The sequence below is a fragment of the Phyllobates terribilis genome, unplaced genomic scaffold (genome assembly GCF_046119375.1).
Source record: "Phyllobates terribilis strain yellow unplaced genomic scaffold, ASM4611937v1 Scaffold_1__5_contigs__length_1240528914, whole genome shotgun sequence".
In the NCBI taxonomy this organism is placed as follows: domain Eukaryota; kingdom Metazoa; phylum Chordata; class Amphibia; order Anura; family Dendrobatidae; genus Phyllobates; species Phyllobates terribilis.
Window position 1 is genome coordinate 447,793,674 of NW_027362761.1, and position 26,203 is coordinate 447,819,876.

The 26,203-nt window shown below is 43.3% G+C and overlaps 1 protein-coding gene across 1 annotated transcript in view; it reads left to right on the forward strand.

The window, feature by feature from the left end:
• Positions 1-24,727, forward strand: part of RIOK2 (RIO kinase 2) — a 34,659-nt gene extending 9,932 nt beyond the window's left edge. Inside the window, exons 6-10 of the mRNA XM_073678155.1 lie at positions 6,835-7,026; positions 7,477-7,569; positions 12,419-12,925; positions 14,752-14,848; positions 24,461-24,727. Coding sequence (XP_073534256.1) covers positions 6,835-7,026; positions 7,477-7,569; positions 12,419-12,925; positions 14,752-14,848; positions 24,461-24,622 — 1,051 coding nt within the window. The 3' untranslated portion in view covers positions 24,623-24,727. The remainder of the gene's footprint in view (positions 1-6,834; positions 7,027-7,476; positions 7,570-12,418; positions 12,926-14,751; positions 14,849-24,460) is intronic.
• The last annotated feature ends 1,476 nt before the right edge of the window (positions 24,728-26,203 follow it).

Genomic DNA, 26,203 nt, shown 5'->3' on the forward strand with positions numbered 1-26,203 from the left:
CGTCTGATGATCGGTGAATGTGCCAGGTCTATGATTAGTGTCTGAGACCTCCGCAATAGCCCACCCATCTGTACAGTGACTGAGTATGTCTTCTGCTGAATGGCAAGACACCATTGCAGCTAAGATACGATAGCTGATTCTTCTCATTCCTGGTTTTATTTTATTTTTTATTCGTTTTACTACTCTTGCAATTAAATGGGTTTTTTTTTAACTCATTTTATTGAAGATTATACAACATAACAAAGTTATGTCATAGAAGAAAAGAACCATCAGCATTTCTCATTGCTCATTAATACTGTCTGGCAAAGTAAACCTTGCCCTTAACATACCCTGGGTCTAATATCTTAACCAATGGTATAAGATGCCAAATATCACATCCTTGAATCATGGCAAATGAGGTTTAATGTACAATAATGCACCTAGGACGGAGTAATCCTATTGCTGCATACGCATTAAATGAGAGTATACTCGAGACTACAGAACAGGAGAAGGATTTGGGTATTCTGGTTACAAGTAAGCTGAGCAGCAGTACTCAATGTCAAGCAGCTGCCGCAAAAGCAAATAAGATTTTAGGATGTATAAAAAGAGAAATAAAATCCCGCGATCCCAACTGTAAGGTAGCGCTATTCATCACGCTGGGGGTACTCGCTTCACCGGATCAATTAAAGCACACATGCAACGTTTTCTGGCAATATGAAGACCAGCAGTTTATTATACATCATAAACTGCTCATAACATAGTCCATCTCAGTGGCTCGCAGGAATGTTACATATGTATCCTAGAGGCTTTTCATTGGCAGCTATGCCCGCTTAGCTTCAAATACAGACTTCAGCAAGGTACAGCAACAATATTCACTTGTGGCGCCGATTTACCTTTGCTGGGTCTCCGATGCTTCTGTCAGCTCGGTTCTGCCACAGCTGTGGCTTTAAGGCTTCCCAGTTTTAGTCTCCAAGCCACGTGCCTTCCAAGGCTACTGGTATCTCCACCACAAGGATCCAGCCTCTACCTTCCAGGCTAGTGGAGTCCCACACAGGGACCAGGCCTCCTGCCTTCCAAGGCTACTGGCATCTCAAACACAGGGATCCAGCCTCTGCCTTCCAGGCTTCACCAGGCCTCTCTCTGTTTCAAAACCACCAGGATTTATATACCCTTCTGTGCACACAGGACCTGTGATGATGTCCCAGTCATGTGATCAGTCACCTGAGGGGGAGGTAAATGGTCAGCCAGAACACACCCCCTGGACATTTTAGCAATGCAGCAAGCCGCTGCATTATACAACATATTGTTACCCCTCTATAAATCACTGGTGAGGCCACATCTAGAATATGGGATCCAGTTTTGGGCTTCACATTTTAAAAGGGATATTCAGGAGTTAGTCAGTTCAAAGGCAGGCAACTAGATTATTACAAGGGATGGAAGGCCTCTCATATGATGAGAGGTTGGAAAAGTTGGGTTGGGCTTGTTTAGCTTAGAAAAAAGACGCCCAAGACGAGATCTCATTTATATGTATAAATACATGTGTGGCCAGTACAAGGACTAGCACATGACTTATTCCTACCAAAGACCATACTAAGGACCAGGGGGCACTCATTACGGGTGGAAGAAAGGCGATTCCGGCACCTAAACAGGAAAGGGTTCTTTACAGTCAGACTGTGGAATCCCGACCACAAAAGGTAGTGATGGCCAACACTAACAGCTTTCAAAAAAGGGCTGGACGATTTCCTGAAATACACATAACATTGTGGGGTATAGGAAGTGTTTTGATCCAGAGAGGCGCTTCCTGAACTGATGAGGACTCCAGATATAAAAAAATATATATAAAGGTGGAAAAAAAAACGTCATGGAGGTTTAAACCCCAATGTAGTCCGTTCAAAATAGTGTTATTTTTAAAAATTGCAAAGGATAAACTCCTGGATTAAAACACAAAACTTCCAATTTCTACGCGTTGAAAAGTTTTCAGGAAACAATTTTTCACGGTACACCAGACTGGCAGCAAGCCTTCCGAAGGATTCCTTACATTACAAGTGATCTCTAATGTTGTGCCGATCTGTTTAACCTCACCAGGTGACAAAATGCCAATTATTTCACCTCAACATATTATTGCCACATTTACTACGTTTAGCTAGCGCTCCATGTGGGTTATAGATAATTTAGGGACAAAAATGTATAATTGGTGGAAAAAGGTTGAACTTGATGGACCTAGGCCTTTTTTTGACCTATATAACTATATATGAGAGAATACTCCTCATCACCTGGGAACTAATGTGATTCAAAAGAGAATTTAAACCAAGGCTTTCATACCTCCTCAAATTTTTGAGGACAAAGTCTATTTTTATATACCACCCTCTGATCGGAAGCTGCAGCATTTACCATATTGACCCAGTGTGGTCTTCTATCCATTAATCTCATGGCGATAGCCTTGCAAGCCAATAACAATGTTTTCCTGAGAAGAGTGCGAGGATTGTGAGGCCAGGTCTCCTCATCAAGGATTCCTAATACACACACCTTAGGGCAGAGTGGTGCAGGGGATTGTATGATCTCGATGAGGATAGCCAGGACCTCCCTCTTCCCCAAACCTCCATGGTATATAACCTGCTAGGTGTCAGGTAGCATTGATGGACTATTTGGACTAGCTTGTTATTTGCTGATGAAACGTATTGTGCAGAGGTTCAAGGCCTCGCTCCAATCCTCCTCTTATAGGGAGGTAATTGCTGTCCTCCGTTTGGCCTCAATCAACAATGGCGATGAGGAGCATCTCCTGCTTTGTAACTGGGTGTATACAAAGGAGATCAACCCCTTGGGCCTTGCTCCTTAGAATCCCAATCAGGGAGTGTGAGGATATGAGAGAATTTCCAGTGTCTGAGACCTAAAGAAAGTGTGTCTGGGGAATTGATAGAGCTGATGACATTGAACAGAGGAAACAAGAACACCCTGGATATATGTGCCAGTGTCTTGACCCCCTATGTGCGATCAAAACTGGCAATTAAATGTTTAATTATATCAATTTTAGGCTTATCTCTTATTTGTAAGATATTTTTTACTCTTCTAAGGCTATGTGCCCACGATGCAGGATTGAAGCAGAAAATTTCTGCATGTTCTTGGCAGTAAAAACGCTTGCGGATTTTACACGCATTTTTTAAGTGTTTTTGCAGCATTTTTACATGCTTCTTTCAGTTGCGTTTTTCAAATGCATTGGGACCTCAAATCCGCATGCAGAAACGCACAAATAATGGACATGCTCCGGATTTTTCCGCAAGGAAAATCCACTGCGGAAAATTCCGCAGCATGTGCACAGAACATCTGGATTTTCATTGGGGATCATGGGGCACGGATTACCAAGCGTTTTGCAAGCGTTTAATGCTACGGAAATTCCGCAGCAATAACGCTTGAAAAACACATAGTGGGTACACAGCTTTACTGTTGTGTTTTGATGTGACCGCCCCTACAGAATAACCACCATAGTCACTAGATCACTGTGCCCCTAGTGGCTGCAGGGAGAACATAACTTTCTCTCCCTGTAGCTGCTGCTCCGGTTCCGCATCCAGAGAGGATTTAAAGGGGATATCTGAGACTTCCTGGAAAAACAAAAAAAAGTGACTATTACAGGGCTGTGGAGTCAGTCTGTGTCCATTTTGGTGGAATTTGTATAAAATGGACCAACTCCAACTCCTAAAATATATAATAAATTGGTACAGTAGTACAATGCAGGATATGATGTACATTTTTTTTCATAAGATTTTGGGAACGTTATGAAATGTCCTATAAATGTCAGTTCTGTTCCTGATCTAAGGATCTCGGCTTTTAGTTGAGATGAATCTGTGCTGCACTTTATGTACACGCTCAGTAGTGATTCACCTGATGAAGGCTGACCCAGCCGAAATGCATTGTGTTTTTTCTTTGCATTTTAATAAACCGTATTGAAGAATCCTGTAAACAGTGTGGAAGCGCCAATGAAAGCGTTTCTGAAAAAACCTGCTCAGTAGTGAGGCAGTGCTGTGGAGTTTGAGTCTGAAGACAGGGAAATTGAGGAGTCGGAGGTTTAGCTCATCGACTCCACAGCCCTGGTGACTAAGTCCTAACCAGCAGATAGTTGTTACCTACCTGCGTGTTGTGCCTGGCACCGATTATCGCTGGCACAGAGGGGTCACAGACCACTCCTGATGGTGATTCAGCTGCCTCTGCTGACTTTACATCGACAGAGCGGCAGCTTCTTTTCCGCTCTGCTCTGTTGATGGGGCGAGGCAACATTATTATGATAGGCAACAGGAATCCAGCTGTCAAACTGGGGGAGCAGACTGTCAATCAGAATGACGTATAAAGCCACGCCCTGTTGACAGAGCAAGGCGGAAAAGAAGCTACTGCTCTGTCGAAATGATGCCAGCAGAGGCAGCTGAATCCCGGCAGGAGCGGTCAGTGACTGCTCTGTGCTGGGGAAGAACGCTACCAGGCACAACAGGCAGGTAGGTAGCAACTACCTGCCTGTTGGTGAAAAACAAAAAATGTGCCTATTATCCAAGTCCCCTATATACCCTTTAAACACCGATTACCACTAGATCTGCTTGTTTATAGCATTTTTACAGATAATGTTCTGTTTTTTAATCTTATTTCAATAGTACACATGAAAATAAGAAACTTTGTAATATATCTTATCAGAGAAATCTGATTGTCTCCCCCTGGACTGATTATTCATTTTGAAAATTCTCAAATCATAGGTAAAATGTGTATTCCGGTCTCAGTAATGTAACAATCTGTCTTCACTTTACCTAATGATTTGAGAATTTTCAAAATGAAGAATCAGTCCCGGCAGAGAAAGAAGCCGTTTTTTACTGATGAGATATATTAGAGTTTCTTATTTTTGTTTACTTTTAGTTTATGAAATAAAAATTGAAAGAACGGGAACTCTCCATTCAGAATCAATGTAAAGGGTTATTCCCACAAGAGCAAGTTATCACCTATCCACAGAATAGATGCTGATTGCACAGGCACTGAAATTCCCCATTACAGTGTAGTGGGTGTCATGTATGAGCACCACCATTCTATTCTTTATCTATGGGACATCACCTGGAGAGGGGTGATAACTTGTTAAAGGGAACCAGTCATAAAATGCTGTTAATCTGCAGGTTAATGGTATTTTAAAGCTGTGTGGCCGCTACACTGAAAGCCCCGCTGCCGGGAGAAAATGAACTTTATTCCCCCCCAGGCAAACCTCCAGCCTTCAGCTATAGCGGAAGCTGTAACTACGCGCCTGGCACTGACTGTCGGCTCTGCACTGATGCACTGCTGCTGGAGGCTGCTGGGAGGAATACAGCTCATTTCCACTCTGTAGCCGCGCTTTTAGTGCTGTGGCCGGGCAGATTTAGAATGCTATTAACCTGCAGATTAACTACATATTCTCAGGTTAATAACGTTCGAAGACATGACAGGTTCCCTTTAAGCTGGTAATAACTCTTCCCAGATAACAAATTACAGCTAACTCCTATAAAGTCACCAGCTGGAAAATTTGGCTGTCATTTAACCATAAGTTTTGCCTGCTAGTTTAAAATCAATTGCGTATCCCGTATATTTTCCTTATTTAAAGGGTTTTGTCCTTTACTTCAAAGGGCTCATTCACTATCTGGACAACCCCTGTTTAAATGATGTAGTTCTCCTTGTAAAAAAAATGAACAAAAATACTCCCCTCTCCCACCATCAGTGTTCTGACAATGTCTGTCTGCATCTAGTCTCCTAGGGCTCTTGCGACATTGTTATGCCATGTGAGCCCTGCAGCCAATTGGTGGCCGCTGATTGTTATGCTATGCGAGCCCTGCAACCCAATGTCACAAGAGCCCTGGAGACCAGGCACCAACAACACTGAAATGATGCTGGTGTGGGAAGTAAGTGCGTGTTCTTTTTTAATTTTACCAGGGGGACTACTTAATTTAAAAAGCGGTTGTCCAAATGCTGTATAACCCTTTTGAATAGGTCCTAAATATTTGATCACTGGGGGTCTGACACCAACTCCAGTGGCTGTCAGGATGTATACAGTGAATTGGATAGGAGCTGAGCTTCAGTTCTCTATACACAGTGTACGGAGCAGTTCTGTACCGCTTCATACATGGTTCACATCTGAGCGCTACAGCAGCTCATAACAGCTGATCAATGGAGGGTGCAGGATGTCGGACCCCCACTGATCTAATATTCATATCCTCTTAATATTAAAGCAGAAGACAAACCCCTTTAAAGGAACCCTAAACCTGGAAAATGTATAAAACAAAAAGCCAGGAATTTCTCCATTAGTCTACTCCTTTTCTGTGATCCTATTTTGCCTTATATTACAATTTGAACTGCTAAATATTGTAAATAAATCTTCTGTACATCTTATGTGATCAGCCATGCTTCCCTTCATCCTACTCACTGTCCTGTGTGTGGGTGTGAGACCACTGGCCGCAGCAGGAGCCCCCCCCCCCTTTTTCACTGTCTGCAGTAGGACAAAACAATTAAACACTGAACCTTGGTTAAGTCCCACTCACTCAGTTGTTGGGGGGGAAAAAATCAGCAGGATTTTCTTCATGGCTCTGATATACAAAGAGGGAACGATTATCTCTGTTTCTTCTATCATTCATGTCTTGGTTTAGTTGATTACCTCTCTACAAGGCTATTTTTAATGATCCACTTAAGTGAGATGAACACTCATTGTCCACGAGAGTCACTGACGTGCTGGCATCTGGATTCCCATCGAGGGATCACGTTCTCCCAACATCTCTGAAATGTAATTTTTTAGAAACTCCGCCTTTTACAGGTTTTGGTTTTTTTTACATTCTATTTTTTAACCACTTTCCTTTTCTTGCCTTTTAGATGCCAGGTTCGTCATCTTGAGGATCCAGCAGCACTGTATAATGAAGTAATGGAGCTGATTATCAAGCTTGCCAATCACGGTCTGATCCATGGTGACTTCAACGAGTTCAATCTAATGCTGGATGATGAGGACCACGTCACCATGATTGATTTCCCACAAATGGTGTCTACATCTCACACAAATGCAGAATGGTCGGTGTTCAGCCTGGTCACTATCTATTACCCAAAGTGTCATGTAGAATTATGGCTGTAAATCCCCCTGCAGTGATCCCATACACACCACAACCATGAATTGATTAATCTAGCGTATGCGCTAATCTTGGCTCTGATACTAATGTCCTTAATGCTGAATTATTCATGCGTACATCAGCTACCTACTAATAGCAGCATTCCTCCTTGTCTGCTCGTACATTGATAGAGACATGAATTGTCAAAGTGCGGCTAAGAACACGTCCAAGTGATTTATTGGTTGAGATTATAAATGCAGGAAAGTATTATAATGTGTGATCTCCGCACAGAGAATAGGCCTGATATCTGAGCAGCGTATGTGCGCACAGCTGAAGGTGGATGCGGAGACACATGTCACATTAGAAGTGTTATGTCATACCGCTGAACGGATTTTTTATTTTTTTTATTTTTTAGGTATTTTGACAGAGATGTGAAATGTATCCGAGATTTTTTTGTGAAACGCTTCAACTATGAAAGTGAACTTTTCCCCACCTTCTGTGATATCCAGTAAGTGAGGCCTTATGTATGATGTCTTGTGACCTGCTTCATTATTATCATGAAATGCAGATGGGCTAGATGGAGAATGCTGTATACGGGTGGGCTAGATGGAGAATGCTGTATACGGGTGGGCTAGATGGAGAATGCTGTATACGGGTGGGCTAGATGGAGAATGCTGTATACGGGTGGGCTAGATGGAGAATGCTGTATACGGGTGGGCTAGATGGAGAATGCTGTATACGGGTGGGCTAGATGGAGAATGCTGTATACGGGTGGGCTAGATGGAGAATGCTGTATACGGGTGGGCTAGATGGAGAATGCTGTATACGGGTGGGCTAGATGGAGAATGCTGTATACGGGTGGGCTAGATGGAGAATGCTGTATACGGGTGGGCTAGATGGAGAATGCTGTATACGGGTGGGCTAGATGGAGAATGCTGTATACGGGTGGGCTAGATGGAGAATGCTGTATACGGGTGGGCTAGATGGAGAATGCTGTATACGGGTGGGCTAGATGGAGAATGCTGTATACGGGTGGGCTAGATGGAGAATGCTGTATACGGGTGGGCTAGATGGAGAATGCTGTATACGGGTGGGCTAGATGGAGAATGCTGTATACGGGTGGGCTAGATGGAGAATGCTGTATACGGGTGGGCTAGATGGAGAATGCTGTATACGGGTGGGCTAGATGGAGAATGCTGTATACGGGTGGGCTAGATGGAGAACGCTGTATACTGCCTGTGGTTATTAGGGCATCCAATGAATTGTAATTTTACATCCGCAGCAGGGCAACTGGTTGAAACCACTTCTTTATTAGTGATTACTGTATATTTGTGATCAGCAGATCCAAAAGTATACATTATTTTCAGATAAAAAATACCTTTTACATAAAACAAATATGGAGTTTACTTTCAGGAGAAATTAGGTTCCCTCATAAGCTTTATAGGACAATGTAAAGAGCTGTACTGGAGTACAGTAAATAAGTGCAGGTGTTGCCCCCGTGCCCATCACCTCCCATGAGAAAGGGGTTCCCTAGCCATGCCCCCCATGATAGTTAAGAGTTGTCCACTAATCAGAATACCGCTTCTTAATTGCTATATTTCATCATGTGAAATTAAAACTGCCTCTACGTTGGCGCCCGCTCCCCCGAGTCTCGCGTGACTTTGTCTCACAATCCCTGCAGCCAATCAGCGGCTGCTTCTCTTCCGCTTGCTTCTGATATAACTGATATTTGGAGGAAGTCAGGGAGCACCAGCAGTTCTCAGTTATTTCTACTGTCAGTTTTGTCTGAAGGAAGTGAGAGTGAAGCTGCCGCTAATTGTCAGCAGGGCTCACGTGATAGAACGTCACACAAGCCCCAGCGCTGATATCACTGGAACAGTGCCTGCACCATAAGTGAGAAAACGCTGTTCTGTTTTACATCAGGGTGTATAGCAATTAAGATGGAGTTGTCCAAGTCAGTGCTGTGGAGTCGATAAACCAAACTTTCGACTCCTCAATTTCTTTGACTCCTGACTCCTCATTGCCTCACTACTGAGCGTGTCCATGAAGTGCAGCACAGATTCATCTCAACTAAAAGCTGAGATCCTTAGATCAGGAACAGAACATTTCATAATTTTCCAAAATTTATGATAAAAAAATGTGCAGCACATCCTGCATTGTACTACTGAACCAATTTATTATATATTTTAGGAGTCTGTCCTTTTTATACCAACTCCACCAAAATGGGACACCGACTCCGCAGCCCTGATCCAAGTAGTGGAGAAACTCTTTAATAAAGGGATAATGATGCATGCTCATATCTTTCCATAACTCCTAGTTTTCACAGTAGCCTCTGCTCAATTAACTTACTAAGGAGAAAGCATCTGGCCTAAATGTGCAAACACTCTCCCCACATTTGTGATGTACCCTATGGATCTGCCATCCTTTATCGACACTTTCTTGTGTCTCCACTATTTTTCATTAGGATGGATTATTATACATTTATGTAATATATATAGATAGATATATTTATTAGATTTTTTTTTTTTTTACTATAGATTGTGCTAAACCAAAAACATGGGCCAGCACACCTGTTAGTATAAGCGTAATGTGTCAGTGCACCTGTACGCTGTGGCCATTAACAGACAAGTGTAAACTAGAATAAAAACATTGCGTAGAAACACTGCAGTAAGTAAATAGTAATACGTAGAAAAAAACATTGGGTACATTTTTTGATCAGAAAATTGTAAAAGCCATCTTACCATGACACGGTGTATATAATTCTAATAATTTACCTTGCTATAGACCTGGGCCTGACTGTTTTACACCTTGCTGTGGAAAGTTGGATATATAAATGGTGTACAGACCGAAGGGGCGGCCAAACCCCCAAATGTACTGCGAAAAAGAAACTGAAGCAAAACCAAAAACATGGGCCAGCAGCAGTTAGTATAAGTGTAATGTGGGTGCTATAACCATTAACAGTCAAATCTAACCTAGGCCCAGATCTGCTCCATCTCTTTTGAGACCTCCTGGCACATAGAGAGACAAGTTACCAGAGTAGGGACCATCCTGACTGGGTGCACCTTGCCGCAGTGGGATGATTTTACTTTTTTTTTTTTTATTATTATTATTATTACTCTTTAAAAGAAAGGGTACTTTTTTTTTTTTTTCTATGTTTTTTACATGTGTTACTATTTACTTACTGTAGGGTTTCTTTGCACTGTATTTATTCTAGGTTGTATTTGCAGACTGGGATATGGGAACTTCAGTGCAGGTTCTGTGCCATGGAAGTTTCTGTTTTCAAGTATTGTGTATTCTTAAACTCTCATTAAGTACAGATTTGGTTAATGTTAATTAATATCATCTGATCATCCATGGTCCTCTTTGAACCCTTGGGGTAGAGCACCATAGTTACTGAGTGCTACTCATCCCCACTTGCTAGCTATCTATGATGCAGGCACCATTGCTGGGCTGCACAGCTCTAACTACTCTGCCTGGCTGTCATTCTACGTTTCTGACCTTACCTGGCAGGAAACTTTTTCTGCTTTCGGCCACATTTCTGGTATATCCTGTGGTTCTGCAATGCTTATTGTAGGAATTCAATTTATTAAATTCTAAGGATGTATAAAAATCTTTACTGACATCTGTGTAGAGCTCCCAGTTCCTATTGTCCATGTGGTTTTCTTCCAACATACTTAGTTTAATTGACATTTAAATTGGCTGAAGTGTGTGTGACTGCACGAAGTGATCATTTAATCCTGGCTGCTCTCACCGTCCGCTATAATCTGTTGCAGAAGAGTTACAAGAATAATATAACAGAATATGTAAATTGCCCTCCAAGACGGTGATACATAAGTGGTGCTGTGTCTCCGCCTGACACACAGGGGATTCTGCGTGGCCAAAATGAAGAAACATTTCATACCTAATTAAGATGAGTTCTTGTGTCTCCACTCCTTTTCATTGAGATGGATTATTATATTATATATATTTTTTTAACATTCTTTGACTGTAGATTAGGATATGGAAACTTGAGAAGTAATTGCGGTTTCTGTGCCAAGGAAGTTTCAGTTTTCACATGAGCTGTGTATTCTCCAATTCCCATTAAGTACAGAACCAAGTGATCGCAGTATACTCCTCTACCAGATACGACGCCATACTGCAAGCTCATGGATCTGCTATATTCTTTATCTTCCCTTTTATGTATATATAACTGTTTATAATTTCCACACATTTTTCAAGATATGTTTGCTGTCAGTGAGTGAGAACATAATGTTTATATGGTGAGGCTACTACCAGTCCTGATGAGAAGGAACTCTTGTATCCAGCTTTTAAGCGGTGGTGGGGTGCCCATTTAAGCAGTTGGTTCCCACTCAGAATGGCCGGAGCAATGCTGACCTATACAGGAGACCGCTCAGGAACACTTAGATGAGGCAACACTTGGTTAGAATAGAGGAAGACAGTTGTCCTACTGCATATCATTGCCTCCCCCGTGCACCAACTTCCTCACTATTTCTGTGGTGGCAAACCTCTTCACTCACAGCCTCCTCTGGTGTGGCAACTCCTTGGCTCTTGTGGAAGCTAAACTTCCACTTACTGATGGAAATACTCTTCACGTCCCAACCACTTTGCTCCTTTCTGTAGTGGCAATCCTCACTCTTTGTATTGCATGTACACTCCTACAGGTGGACTGGCCTCCTCCACTCAGGGCTGAGTACACCACCAGCAATACTTTTTGTTGCCCTTCATATGCTCGTCTGTGACCCTCTCCAAATCATTGGTGTAGTGCACCATATTAACGGTGTTACTCACAACCAGGGCTGTGGAGTGGGAGTTGGTGTCCATTGTGGTGGAGTTGGAGTCTGTATAAAATGGACTGACTCAGACTCCTAAAAAATGTAATAAATTGGTACAGTAGTACAATGCATGATGTGCTGTACAGTTTTTCATAAGAATTTGGGAAAGTTATGTCCTATAAATGTCTGATCTGTTCCTGATCTAAGGATCTCGGCTTTTAGCTGAGATGAATCTGTGCTGCACTTTGTGTACACGCTCAGTAGTGAGGCAGGGCTGTGGAGTCAGAGGTTTGGTTTGCCAACTCCTCAGCCCTGCTCACAACAGCTTGCTAGTTTTCTATGACGCAAACATCAGCTGGAGCCCAAATTCATCAAGACTGGCATTTTGCGACATTTTAGCCCCTTTCACACCAGAATTCTGACGTGTGTTTGATGAATCAGGACCTTAATGTTTTGTGCAAATCATAGCAGGCTATTACCATACTGCTTCACTAGCCACATAGGTAACATTTTACACTAAGATGCACATCTCGCCTCTTGGTTTAACTCTTTTCTGTTAACATATCTGCAATGGTTTCTTTTCAGGAAAGAGTGCTCTCTTGATGTAGAAATTGCAGTCAGTGGCTATACCAAAGAAATGCAGGAGGATGATGAGCTCTTACAGCCAGCTGGTCCTGATGATACCGACGAGGAAGATACAGAAACCAGCTGTACTCCGCCTAATGGAGGGGGTGAACAGAAAAGCAAAAACTGCCGGGAAGAAGACACAAGACTACTAGATGCCACAGACACATCTACTACTGAAGACTCTGAAAGCAAACAGAACAGTGACAATCATGGACCAGGCTTAGACATGTCAGAATTCAGTAACGCTTTAGCTGAACTGGAAGGAAAGGCTGTTGAAAAGACTGACAAGAAAACCCCTGAAATCTCTGTACATGATGATGATGAAGGTAGCAGACTGGGGAATGAAAAGCTAATCTCAGATGAAGATGCTGAAGGTCAGGAAAGTGAGGAACTTGAGGACTATGATGATAAATGTCCTGACCTGCTGGATCTTTCTGGAGTAAACAAAGAATACCGACCATTCAGGTAATTCCTCAAAATTTACAAGATTCATTGTGATAAGGCTTTGTCTAAAGAAGGATATTCCCAGTCCTCTTCCTGGCATACCCTTCATTGTGCTGATTGCGTGGGATGGCTGAAGTCGCGCCTTAGTGATCAGACATTGAAGCTATAGTCAATCAGTATTATAGTCCAGGAGAACCAAGAGCTGAGCAAATCGATTTGCAAGGGCCCTGGTCCAGTGGCCACATCAATAATTCGTGGCCATTGGAGAGGAGCCCTGCGAATAGCCTCCCACCTGTGGGCATCCCCAGCTGCTCTTTTGATCAGCAGTACTGGGACAACATCATTGTTAGGCTATGTGCCCACGATGCAGAAATGCTCTGGATTTTTCCTGAGCGTTTCTGCATCTCCCTGGCAGAAAAAACTCATGCGGATTGTACATACGTTTTCCTGCCAGGGACAAGTGTAAGTGAAGCGTTCTTCACATGCATTTCCGCATGCGGGTTGTCAAGCGCTTTCCAAGCGATTTTAGCATCACTTGGAAAGTGCTTGACAACTTGGTCACACTATATAAATCCATGCAAACGGCATAGATTTATATAGTGTGACCAAGTTATAGTAAAAGAATGGTAAAAAATAAACATTATACTCGCCTTCCGATGGCCCCTGGTCTCCTTGTCCGGTGTGTTGGGCTTCTCGCGGTGGTCTAAAAGGACCATGCCTCAAGAAAGCTGTGCGCATGCGCGAGGTTTGCAGAGAGATGGCGATGAATGCCGTCTCTTGCAAATCATATTGTTATGCCCCTCTGGGTGTGATAACAAGCAGAGAAGGACGACTAGTCTGGGGAAACTTAATTTGACATCGACTAGTCAAAGGACTAATTTGCATAAGAAAAACGGAGTTTATGAATGTGTTTTTTTAACATGTTTAGGTGACTAACAGGATAAAGGGCTGGATAGGCAGGGAATTTAGCAGTAAATACACAAATGCTGGTGGGTCGGAGGGCATGGGGGACCCGACAGGTTCCCTTTAGAAGCGTAGCCAAGGATGTCTCCTGGCAGGAGGCGGTACGCAGGGCTTCTATCTGGTAGCCATCCATATTGATGTGGCTACTGGACCAAATCCTGAGAATTTTTTTTACTTCTCTCTATGGGAATCTGTTTAATTTTCAGTGAGGATTTACAGGGCATATAGAAATGGTAAAGGGGTTGTCCAGCCTCAGTAAAAACCTTTCAGGCACCAAAGATGGGGCAAAAATAGTGATTTATACTACTCGCTTGTCACCAACATGGATACAGCTCAAGGTACTCTGGTTGTCTTGACAAAAACAGGGCCTCATCGGATATTTCTCTGCACATGGGCCGTTCATGAATGCCATGGCTTTTGGTGCTGACTTAAACCACCAGAGCCTCCTGCGCTATATCCCTGGGGTGACGCTGATGCTCAATTATGCTGCACAATCTGTTCAAATATTACTTCATGATATCGGATATTTTCAGCCATGGCTGGCTTGCATTTTTCTAACCGCTATGGTGAACACGCACGTTTTTCAACATCAGAATGTCATAAAATTCTAATTTGTCCAGATTCTCACTAATGTGAAGATTTAATTGCCAGACTGTTTACAGGTAAACTATTGACATGGGGGAATGGTGACACCTTTTTCATATATTTCTTGGAGGAGAAACAAACATAAGGTTCTGAAAGAAAAAATGGTTTTGCCTTGTTGTCTGTCTTATATTATCCATGAAACATGTCAGAAGAGCCGACGGGTCCTCTTTAATTATGATTTGTGGGGTATTACCTTGAACACTATGCATTGGTTTCATCATTTTGTATTTTATTTCTAGAGATGAAGACACTATACAACACATTAACCAGCACCGTACACGAACCACCAGCGTGACATCCATGGGTACAGTCGGCAGCTGCTCCACAATCCCACCGGTCAGTGACTTCTTACCCCACAGATTGTTATAATCACTCTATTAAATTACCGTTTACTGGGGTGGATAGTCATGCCCTTTAATAGCGATCGCCCGGCAGCAGCAGGAGCCGCGCTGTGGCTACGCTGTGTGCCGGCTATGAAGGAGCATGAAGTCACTGCTCCCCGCGCACACAGTCCCGGCGTGGGGAGCAGTGACTTCCGGCAGCTGATCTCTCCTTGTGAGCCACGCATGGTGGTGACGCCATGCGCGGCTCACATGGCGAGATCAGAGCGGGCAGACCGGACGCAGCGCTGGAGGAGAGAAGAAAGGTGAGTAGGAGTGTTTATTTTTTTTATGTGCAGCATGATGGGGATTAGAGGGGACCATGCATACATAACAGGATAAAGGTGAGGGGTGCCATGCATACCAGGACAGGGATGAGGGGCGCCATGCATACCAGGACAGGGATGAGGGGCGCCATGCATACCAGGACAGGGATGAGGGGCGCCATGCATACCAGGACAGGGATGAGGGGCGCCATGCATACCAGGACAGGGATGAGGGGCGCCATGCATACCAGGACAGGGATGAGGGGTGCCATGCATACCAGGATGGGGTATTGTCAGAATTGGGGGGACATAACCCCTATACCAGTGTCAGCAGAAGACCCCCTTCCCCTTAAAAGTGCATAGTGAACACATTTTTTGTTTAAATTCTTTTTTCTATTTTCCTCCTCTAAAACCTAGGTGCGTCTTATAATCCGAAAAATCCCGTATATAAGGGTTTTTATAATGGAGGACTTAAAGGGATTTTTCCATGAACAAACTTTATTATTCTAAGATCTATTGAATAAAATTAAGTTCTACTATTGGATGTGTTAAAAAAAAAAATGTTCCTGGCTTAGATCTTATACATGTGCCCCAGCAGCTATGATCCCATGCTGTATACTGTTTTCCTTCCTCCCCTGCCCAGGAGATGTGGTATGATCAGACCATGTTCCTGCACGGTCAGACACAGCCATTACACAGTACACAGCAGGGGCACATTTATAAGATTATCTCAGCACAGGAACATTTTATTTAATGCATACAATTGTGGAACTTATTTCAAGATCTGTTGATTTAAAATGTACTTTGTTCATGGGAAAACCCATTTAAGAACTCCAGAACCACCAGTGGTGTATAGGCAGCGTAAAAAGCAATGCAGACCCAAAATAAGACCTGACTAGTTTGTATGCCCCCTATTTTTTCTTTACTGACTAGTTATGGGCCTGCTCTTTAGGGTGGCACCACAACAATTTTTTACTTGTTCCAGGTAAAATCCCCTTTTTAATAGTGACCTATTCTTCAGCAGTAAGTATACATGTCCTAGTGATGCCCTCTTCGGCCGGTTGACTACGTGGGGTGGATAGTCACGGTGTATCATAGAGTGATACCGTAGATATTGTCGCCAAAAATTGTATAAGTGAGAATATAATTTGTGAACTGCCTCTTTGGTTACACAGAATAACTTTTAAATACAAATGGCCACTAGATGGCGCCACAAAGTTGATTCAATTGATGCCCAAAATAATTCTAAAATAAATTGCGGTCTTAAATGTTGGAGATGATTTTGGCTCATATTTTATCAGTAAGGTTAAATTGTTTTCTTGTACCAGGAACTGACTGTGTAGGACGCTGACCAAGTGCCAAAGAAGATATAACGTTATACTGATATTACACTGAATATTATGTATCCGGATATGATATGATCTTTGGGAGCCATATCCCAGAAAATAGCTAAAGACAATGTTTCCTTTAATGGAGCTAACAAAAAGTTCATGCTCTGCTGTGAAAAAAAAAACCTGAGCAATGGGTAATAAAGAGCCTGCAGGAGCCTGCAGAGGGAATGTAATGCCGCGGCCATACCCGCTCCATCAGCGCATCGGAATAATCAGTAACTTGAGTCGTCATGCTATCATGCATGCACACAATTGGGGGAGATTTATGGTCTTGGATGCTGTGCATCACAACTATCAAACATTTTAGACACCTTTCCTTGCTTTATAAGCATGTAGCCTACATGACGTGGAATAGACAAAAATTTGACACATTATAACAAAAGTTATATACACTTAAATTGTATTCCCTTTACATTGTCTAGTCCACACATGTGAAACTCAAACACACAGAGGGCCAAAATGAAAAACCTGGACGAAATCGTGGGCCAACCAGTATACCGTATAATGGCCCCACAAAATCCTCCGTACAGTATAATGGGCCCCACATAGTCCTCCATACAGTATAATGGGCCCCACACAGTCCTCCATACAGAATAATGGACCCCACATAGTCCTCCATACAGTATAATGGACCCCACATAGTCCTCCATACAGTATAATGGGCACCACATAGTCCTCCAAACAGAATGATGGGCCACACATAGACCTCCATACAGTATAATGGGCCCACATAGTCCTCCATACAGAATAATGGGCCCCACATAGTCCTCCATACAGAATAATGGACCCCACATAGACCTCCATACAGAATAATGGACCCCACATAGTCCTCCATACAGAATAATGGGCCCCACATAGTCCTCCATACAGAATAATGGCCCCACACAGTCCTCCATACAGAATAATGGACCCCACATAGTCCTCCATACAGAATAATGGACCCCACATAGACCTCCATACAGAATAATGGGCCCCACATAGTCCTCCATACGGTATAGTGGGCCCCACATAGTCCTCCACAGAGGCTGCAGCACCATTAATCAAGAGGCATCACTGACCAAACATCACCATGAAGACTAAGGAGCTTTCCAAACAAGTCAGGGACAAAGTTGTTGAGAAGTTGTTGAGCACTCTGCTCAGCCGAACGGGCCCAGGAGGAAACAAACAACGCTCCCTGTGAGCCGCGCTTTGCGCATGCGCTGGGAGATGAGGGGAAAAAACCGCACGTCACAGGACTCTGTGACATGCGGGGGGGGGGGGGGGATATGGTAAACGTGTACATAGGCGGGGATAGCTTGTGTGAAAACCAAGAAGATAAAACTACATTTCTCTAGATTCAGACCTCTACCGTGGGCCATACGGGTATGTATAGATTTACTTTTCTATACCCTGTATACCCATAGTAGAGGTCTGATAACTCCAAAGTGGTGACCGATTCCCTTTAAAAAAAAAATATATACAGTAAAGACCAAAAGTTTGGACACACCTTCTCATTTAAAGATTTTTCTGTATTTTCATGACTATGAAAATTGTACATTCACACTGAAGGCATCAAAACTATGAATTAACACATGTGGAATTATATACTTAACAAAAAAGTGTGAAACAACTGAAAATATGTCTTATATTCTAGGTTCTTCAAAGTAGCCACCTTTTGCTTTAATGACTGCTTTGCACCCTCTTGGCATTCTCTTGACGAGCTTCAAGAGGTAGTCACTGGAAATGGTCTTCCAACAATCTTGAAGGAGTTCCCAGAGATGCTTATCACTTGTTGGCCCTTTTGCCTTCACTCTGCGGTCCAGCTCACCCCAAACCATCTCGATTGGGTTCAGGTCTGGTGACTGTGGAGGCCAGGTCATCTGGCGTAGCACCCCATCACTCTCCTTTTTGGTCAAATGTCCCTTACACAGCCCGGAGGTGTGTTTGGGGTCATTGTCCTGTTGAAAAGTAAATGATGGTCCAACTAAATGCAAACCGGATGGAATAGCATGCCGCTGCAAGATGCTGTGGTAGCCGTGCTGGTTCAGTATGCCTTCAATTTTTGAATAAATCCCCAACAGTGTCACCAGCAAAGCACCCCCACACCATCACACCTCCTCATCCATGCTTCATGGTGGGAACCAGGCATGTAGAGTCCATCCGTTCACCTTTTCTGCGTCGCACAAAGACACGGTGGTTGGAACCAAAGATCTCAAATTTGGACTCATCAGACCAAAGCACAGATTTCCACTGGTCTAATGTCCATTCCTTGTGTTCTTTAGCCCAATACAAGTCTCTTCTGCTTGTTGCCTGTCCTTAGCAGTGGTTTCCTAGCAGCTATTTTACCATGAAGGCCTGCTGCACAAAGTCTCCTCTTAACAGTTGTTGTAGAGATGTGTCTGTGGCTAGAACTCTATGTGGCATTGACCTGGTCTCTAATCTGAGCTGCTGTTAACCTGCGATTTCTGAGGCTGGTGACTCGGATAAACTTATCCTCAGAAGCAGAGGTGACTCTTGGTCTTCCTTTCCTTGGGCGGTCCTCATGTGAGCCAGTTTCTTTGTAGCGCTTGATGGTTTTTGCAACTGCACTTGGGGACACTTTCAAAGTTTTCCCAATTTTTCGCACTGACTGACCTTCATTTCTTAAAGTAATGATGGCCACTCGTTTTTCTTTACTTAGCTGCTTTTTTCTTGCCATAATACAAATTCTAACAGTCTATTCAGTAGGACTATCAGCTGTGTATCCACCAGACTTCTGCACAACACAACTGATGGTCCCAACCCCATTTATAAGGCAAGAAATCCCACTTATTAAACCTGACAGGGCACACCTGTGAAGTGAAAACCATTTCCGGTGACTACCTCTTGAAGCTCATCAAGAGAATGCCAAGAGTGTGCAAAGCAGTCATCAAAGCAAAAGGTGGCTACTTTGAAGAACCTAGAATATAAGACATATTTTCAGTTGTTTCACACTTTTTTGTTAAGTATATAATTCGACATATGTTAATTCATAGTTTTGATGCCTTCAGTGTGAATGTACAATTGTCTGTACTGTATATATATCCCAATCTCTGATCCCCTGAATCACCAATAAATCCATGAACACCAAATGGAAAGAACATGGTACCACAACAAACCTGCCAAGAGAGGGCCGCCCACCAAAACTCTCAACCCGGGCAAAGAGGGCATTAATCAGAGAGGCAGCACACACACCAAAGGTAGCCCTGTAAGAGCTGCGGAGTTCCCAAGCAGAGACTGGAGTCTCTGTCCATACAACCACAATAAACCGTACGCTCCGTAGAGGTGGCCTTTATGGAAGAGTGGGCCGAAAAAAGCCTTTACTTACACAAATTTTAAGGCTCATTTTGAATTTACCAAAAGACGTGGGAAACTCCCTGAATGTATGGAGGAAGGTGCTGTGGTCAGAGGAGACCAAAATTTAACTTTTTGGCCGCCAAGGTAAACGCTATGTCTGGCGCCAAACCAACACCGCTCATCACTCCAAGTACACCATTCTCACAGTGAAACATAGTGGTGGCAGCATCATGCTGTGGGGATGTTTTTCACCAGCAGGGACAGGGAAAATGGTCTGAGTCAAGAGGAAGATTGAGGGTATGTGCACACGATGCAGAAATGAAGCAGAAAACTTCTGCATAATTTCTGCATCTCCCTGGCCGAAAAAACGCATGCAGATTGTGCATGCGTTTTTCCTGCGGAATACATGCGGATTCACATGCGTTTCCGCATGTGGATTGACGAGCGCTTTCCAGGCGATTTTTAGCATCACCTGGAAAGTGATTGTGACAACTAGGTCACACTATATAAATCCATGCAGCCGGCATGGATTTATATAATGTGACCCGAGAGTGTATATACTTACCTCCGATGGTCCGCGCTGTCCAGCTCAATCCGTTCTCCCTCGCCGGCAACTTTGAATTGAAAGACCTGCCGACGTCAGCGTCACGTGACAGTCACATGACTCTGACGTCAGCGCAGGTCCTTCAACTCAAGTGCCGGGAACCAAGCAGGAGTGGTGCGCGGGCCGACAGAAGGTAAATATACATTTATTTTTTATTTTATTCTTTTTTTTACAGCTTTTTTAATGGTACCTGGGTGTGGATGAGACTCTCCGCACATTAGAACGCGCCAATAGCGCAAGTACAAATGCAGTCTTGCGGAATTGGCGCGTTCTAATGCAAGTCAATGTTGGCGAAAACGCCGCGTTTACGCAAAATTAATTGACATGCTGCGGATTTTTGAGCGCAGCGTTTACGCTGCGGAAAAATCCGCATCATGGGCACAGCACATGCGGATTTCAATTGGGGAACATTGCTGCCCTTCTACCATGCGTTTTTAATGCGTTTCCGCAACTGCAAAAACGCCACGGAAACGCATTAAAAACGCATCGTGTGAACTCAGCCTTATGGTGCGAAATACAGGGATACTCTTGCGCAAAACCTGTTTCAGTCTTTCAGTGATTTGAGACTGGGACGGAGGTTCACCTTCTAACAAGACAATGACCCAAAGCCTACCGCTAAAGCTACACACGAGTGGTTTAAGGGGAAACGTGTAAATGTTTTGGAGTGGCCTAGTGAAAGCCCAGACCTTAATCCAGTTGAGAATCTGTGATCAGACTTGAAGATTGCTGTTCACCAGAGGAAACCATCTAACTTTAAGGAGCTGGAGCAGTTTTGCCTTGAGGAATGGGCAAAAATCTCAGTGGCAAGATGTGGGACGCTCAGAGACTTATCCAAAGTGACTTGCTGCTGTAATTGCTGCAAAAGGAGGCTCTACAAAGTACTGACTTTAGGGGGGTGAATAGTTATGCACACTGACGTTTACTGTATATTTGTCCTATTTGTTGTTTGCTTCACAATAATAAGAAAACCAAATGTTCACAGTTGTAGGCATGTTTACATGATTTAATGCAAACCCTCAAAAAAAAACTGAATTTCTAGATTGCGGTATCAAAACACGAAAAATGACAAGGAGGGTGAATACTTTTGCAGGCCACTGTATGTGCTGCTGATAACTTGATAGTCTACGCATAAAACAATCATATTAGCAGTCATATTGCAAAGTCGAGAAGTGTGTAAGCGGGCTTTTGAATGACCAACGATTGGATTGTGGCCATGGTCAGCCTACTTAAAGGGGTTGTCCACTACTTGGACAACCCCTTCTCAATCCCTGTGTTTGCTCCCAGTAAAATAACACTTTTACTCGGTGCCGTTCCAGCAGTTTCTGCACTGACTCTTCTCGGTTACACGCGATCCCTGTGGCCCAGTCAGCGGCCGCCTCACTCTCCCCTCCTTCGGACAAATCCTATAAATTCAGAGGAAGCGAATGATGCTGCTCTCACTTCCTCCGGATGTATGTGATACGTCTGTAGGCGGGGAGAGTGAGGCAGCTGCTGATAAGCCGCAGGGATCATGTGACATAATGTCACGAGATCCCCGGGAGAGCCAGTGCCGACACCACTGAAACAGCAATAGCACCTGAGGGGAGTATAAGTGTTATTATTGTACAATGGGGAAGCATAGAGATTGAGAAGGGGTTGCCTGTGTATACAACCCCTTTAAATGCAGCCTTAGGTCAAATTTACACATCTTTGTGTCACTGGTCTGAGTACTGACCGTGATGCTTCGATCGACTGCAGGTCTCCTGACTCAAGCTCGACAGCTTCATATATTCCTGTGTGGCTGTCAAGTTCAGGTCAGGAGAACCGCAACTGGTCTGTACATCTTGGGACACAATACACAGATGTGTGAATGCAGCCTAGGTTTGCAGTTTAAAAATTAAAAAAGGATTAATAAATTATGCGCCAAAATGTGCTTCCTTAAAGAATTAACAATTGGACATAAAATATTTTCTGTGGCACACCTGAGATATTCCTAGTGGTCTATACTTTACCGAATTATTCCTTCAATGCAGTGCATGTGTCTATGTAAAATATATATATTTGAATGATTGAGATCCAAAACATATCTAAGGCCAAAGTTGCATTTCTGAAGAACAGGGTTAAAGTGCATCAGTGGCCAAGTGTCTCCTGATCGGAACCCAACCGAAGCACCTTGTGTGTTCCTTCCTATAGATATCGGGGAGAACTCGTCAAAGTGGCAGCAGATTTTGCCCAGCATTTCTGTCATTATCAGCCTGATCTTTACATCAGGTAGAATTACAAACTTTCCCTATTTTAATTGGTTAGTAACAAATATAGTTGGGTAGAAAAGGGCAGAGATTTGAAAATGGTTTTGTGTTTTTTTTGTTTTTTTAGTTAAGGCTAGGTTCAAACATTGCGGCTGCTTTGTCGCAGGTTGCCAGCACAGACAACGTACTGTGATTTTAAACAAAGAAGCACTCCCAGTGATCAGAGATTTGAAGGCGTTGGTGTAGTAGCCAGGGCTGTGGAGTCGGTAAGGCAGACCTCCGACTCCCTCATACATGGCTCATGTTTAAGTGATAAATTTACTGTAGCACAGATTCATCTCAGCTAAAAGTCTAGACCCTTAGATCAGGAATAGGAGAGACATTTATAGGACATTTCATAACTTTTCCAAATATTCCCCGCAAACTGCATTAAACTACTGTACCCAATTTATATTATATTTTAGGAGCTGGAGTCGTTCCATTTTATACCAATTCTGACTCCACCAAAATGGGCTGCGACTCCACGACTCCACAGCCCTAGTAGTAGCCACCAGACCTGAGCTCTGTGAACGAACTCCTACGTGATGGCATCCTCAAAGCCTCTTTCACTAGTAGGCCCCTGTGACGTCAAGCGTACTTCTTGCCTCAATGATGACTTCTCCCCGGCCATACTAACGAGTAGACGTCGGGGATGCCAGCAGGCTGGAGGCCGGTTCGCAGGACTTGTGTCCGGCTGACATGGAACATCTACTTGGCCTGTTGGAATAGGGTCCTCCAAATCTTTTTGATCATCTCTAACTTGTTTCCTTAATAAATTGCACCTGGATCCAAAAAATAGCTTTTATATATTTTTTTTTCCTACCTAGGATCCTCTCCATGTTTTAATTACTGCTTAAAGGGAACCCATAATCAGGATTTTATACCCCAAACTATTGGCATGTATGTAACTGCTCTTCAATGCTGATTTAGATCCTTCCCTTTCTTGTAGAAATCCATTTTAGAGATATTGTAAGCTGAGTTGGAAGTGCAGGGGATGGGTGCTACATACAGCTCTCCTGCCTCTTCCCCACCCATGCTGCCTCCGGTCTCAGACAGCTCACTGACTCATGAACCTTTACATCATCAACTGTGTGAATAACACCCAACGGTGGAGGGGAAAGTGATGCTGCAAGAGACTGATGGGAAGAGGTGGTAGTAATGGACTGGACAGTTGGCTGCAAACTCTGATCTTTCTCTCTGTGTGGGGATTTTTCTGTGGTTTTTTTTTTTTCCCCTTTTTTGTTTATTTGCCATGTGAGTTTTATCTGTGTGAAGGCTCTTCGTTCTTGCTTTTCTTGATCAGTTAAAAAAATGAATAAAAAATAATATCTTAACTAGATGAACTGTGTGTGTGGCCGGCCGGTTTTCTTCCTCCAGCTGAGGAGTAGCTGCCAGGATGCTCCTGCATCTGGCCTGCAGGATGGAAGGCATTATATCATGAGTTTCTTTGGGAATTCATAACTCACCATGTTCTCAGAAAAATATACAGTGTAGGAGGAGGTGAGACAATGCTCCAGATCTCCGCTGTTTACTGCTGCACAGATCTGTTTTCCTAGCAACAGAGCGGCATTATTTAATAGAAATGGCTAGGATACATGCAAGTAATGTTCTCTCCTCTGCTATACTAATAAGCACAGAGCATTGTTAGCTTACTCTTAATAAGGAAGCTCTCTTTCCCCATTTGATGCCTTGTCTGAGTGTCAGACTTCTTTGCGATTTGTGATTTGTTGTTTTTGCTCTCCATAGGAAATGGTGAAGCAGAAGGTGAAGAGGCAGCTGACAAAGCAGCAAAAACATGTAATCAGAAGACGACTGCAAAAGGGAGAAGCGAATGTGTGCACCAAGCAGCGCCGCGAGAACATGTTCAATATCAAGTGCAGTGTGGACGCCGCCAGCTTCTGGGGTTAATGTCTGCGCCCTTTTTACTTTTGACATCTATGCAGTTGCTTCTCTTTCTAATATCGATATGTGTTTTTACCACTTAAAGTTAAAGAATATACTTCTTATTCTGGATTTCCTGTTTTTCTGCATTACTTTCACATCGAGTCATACGAAGATTTTACAGCTTGTGCAGTTCCAAATGTAACAACTGCTCTAAAGCAATGGCCAGAGACTGGTGACTAATGGATCGAAAAGGCACATGTGGAAGAAAAAAATGCCGTCAAGAGTGGAGTAGTTATATTTTATAGAAAAATCTATACAGTTTAGGCAAGGTTTTGTCCCATTAGTGTACGTCCTCGTATGTGGCATGTTTCTTGTACCAGAAAACAAGAGTTGTAAACCTATGATCACTGATTAACCCCTTCACGACCTTTGACGTATATTTCAGTCAAAGGTGATGTCCCGGCATTTGATGTGGGATCGCACACCAAGCTCACATTTTTTTCCACACATGACAGCTGATTTAATCAGCCATCAAGTGCCTTTAACAGCCATGAGTGGAGCTCCAGCCGCAGCTGTTAACCTATTAAATCCCACAGTCAATCACTGACAGCAGTCTTTAACACGAGCCGATCGGAATCATGTCATTAATCCCGCCCATCGGCACCCTTGTCACGTGATTGCGGGGCGCCGATGGGTTGTCATGACAGTTGGGGGTCTGCTGATGACCCCCATGCCTGTCATTGTGAATCTCCTGTGAACGCCGCCTCGTGGCTGGCGTTCATGTGAGATTGTGATTTCTGCTATACATAGCACAAGCGATTGGACTATCGCAGCTTCAAGTCTCCTAAGGGAACTATTGAAGTCAGTAAAAAAAGTTTGTGAAAATTCTGAAGAAAAAAAACACAAGTTCAAATCACCCCCCCCCCCCCCTTTGCCCATTAAAAAAAAATCTACATTTGCTATCGCTGCGTTCAGAAATGTCGGATTTATCAAAATATAAAAACAATCTGTAAACAGCAGAAGCAGATTTCTCTTATAAAATATATTACAAAGTATCAGAGAAATAGTCTTCTTTCTCCTCCCAGATTGATCAGTCATTTTCAAAATTCTCATTTCTCGGGTAAAATTTGTATTCAGTGAAGACAGACTTTTCCATACAGAGATAGGAGATGGCCGTTACCACTGTTAAGATTCTATGTAAAGGGGAGAAGGGAGGAAAAAGTCAGAGCTTCTCCCCCTCTGGTCTACATAGAATCTTATCAGTAATAATTGTCATGTCCCATCTCAGTAATGCAAAATCTGTCTTCATTGGATACACATTTTACTTTAGAGTTTTGAGAATGAATAATGAGTCGCTGATAAGATATATTACAAAGTTGTTTATTTTCATGTGTACTATTGATTTATGAAATTAAAATCACTGTTATATTTTAAGGGGGTATTCTAGCCAAAAATGTATCCAGTGGTTATAGAAAATGTTAAATTGGTGGGGGTTGCAGTAGACAGAACAGCAGTCCAGACCCAAGCCCCACCCAACACATCATGGAGTCTGACTGGCAGTGAAGCCTGCTCCGGTCACGCGGCGCGGGAGCGCTCCCTCTGCAC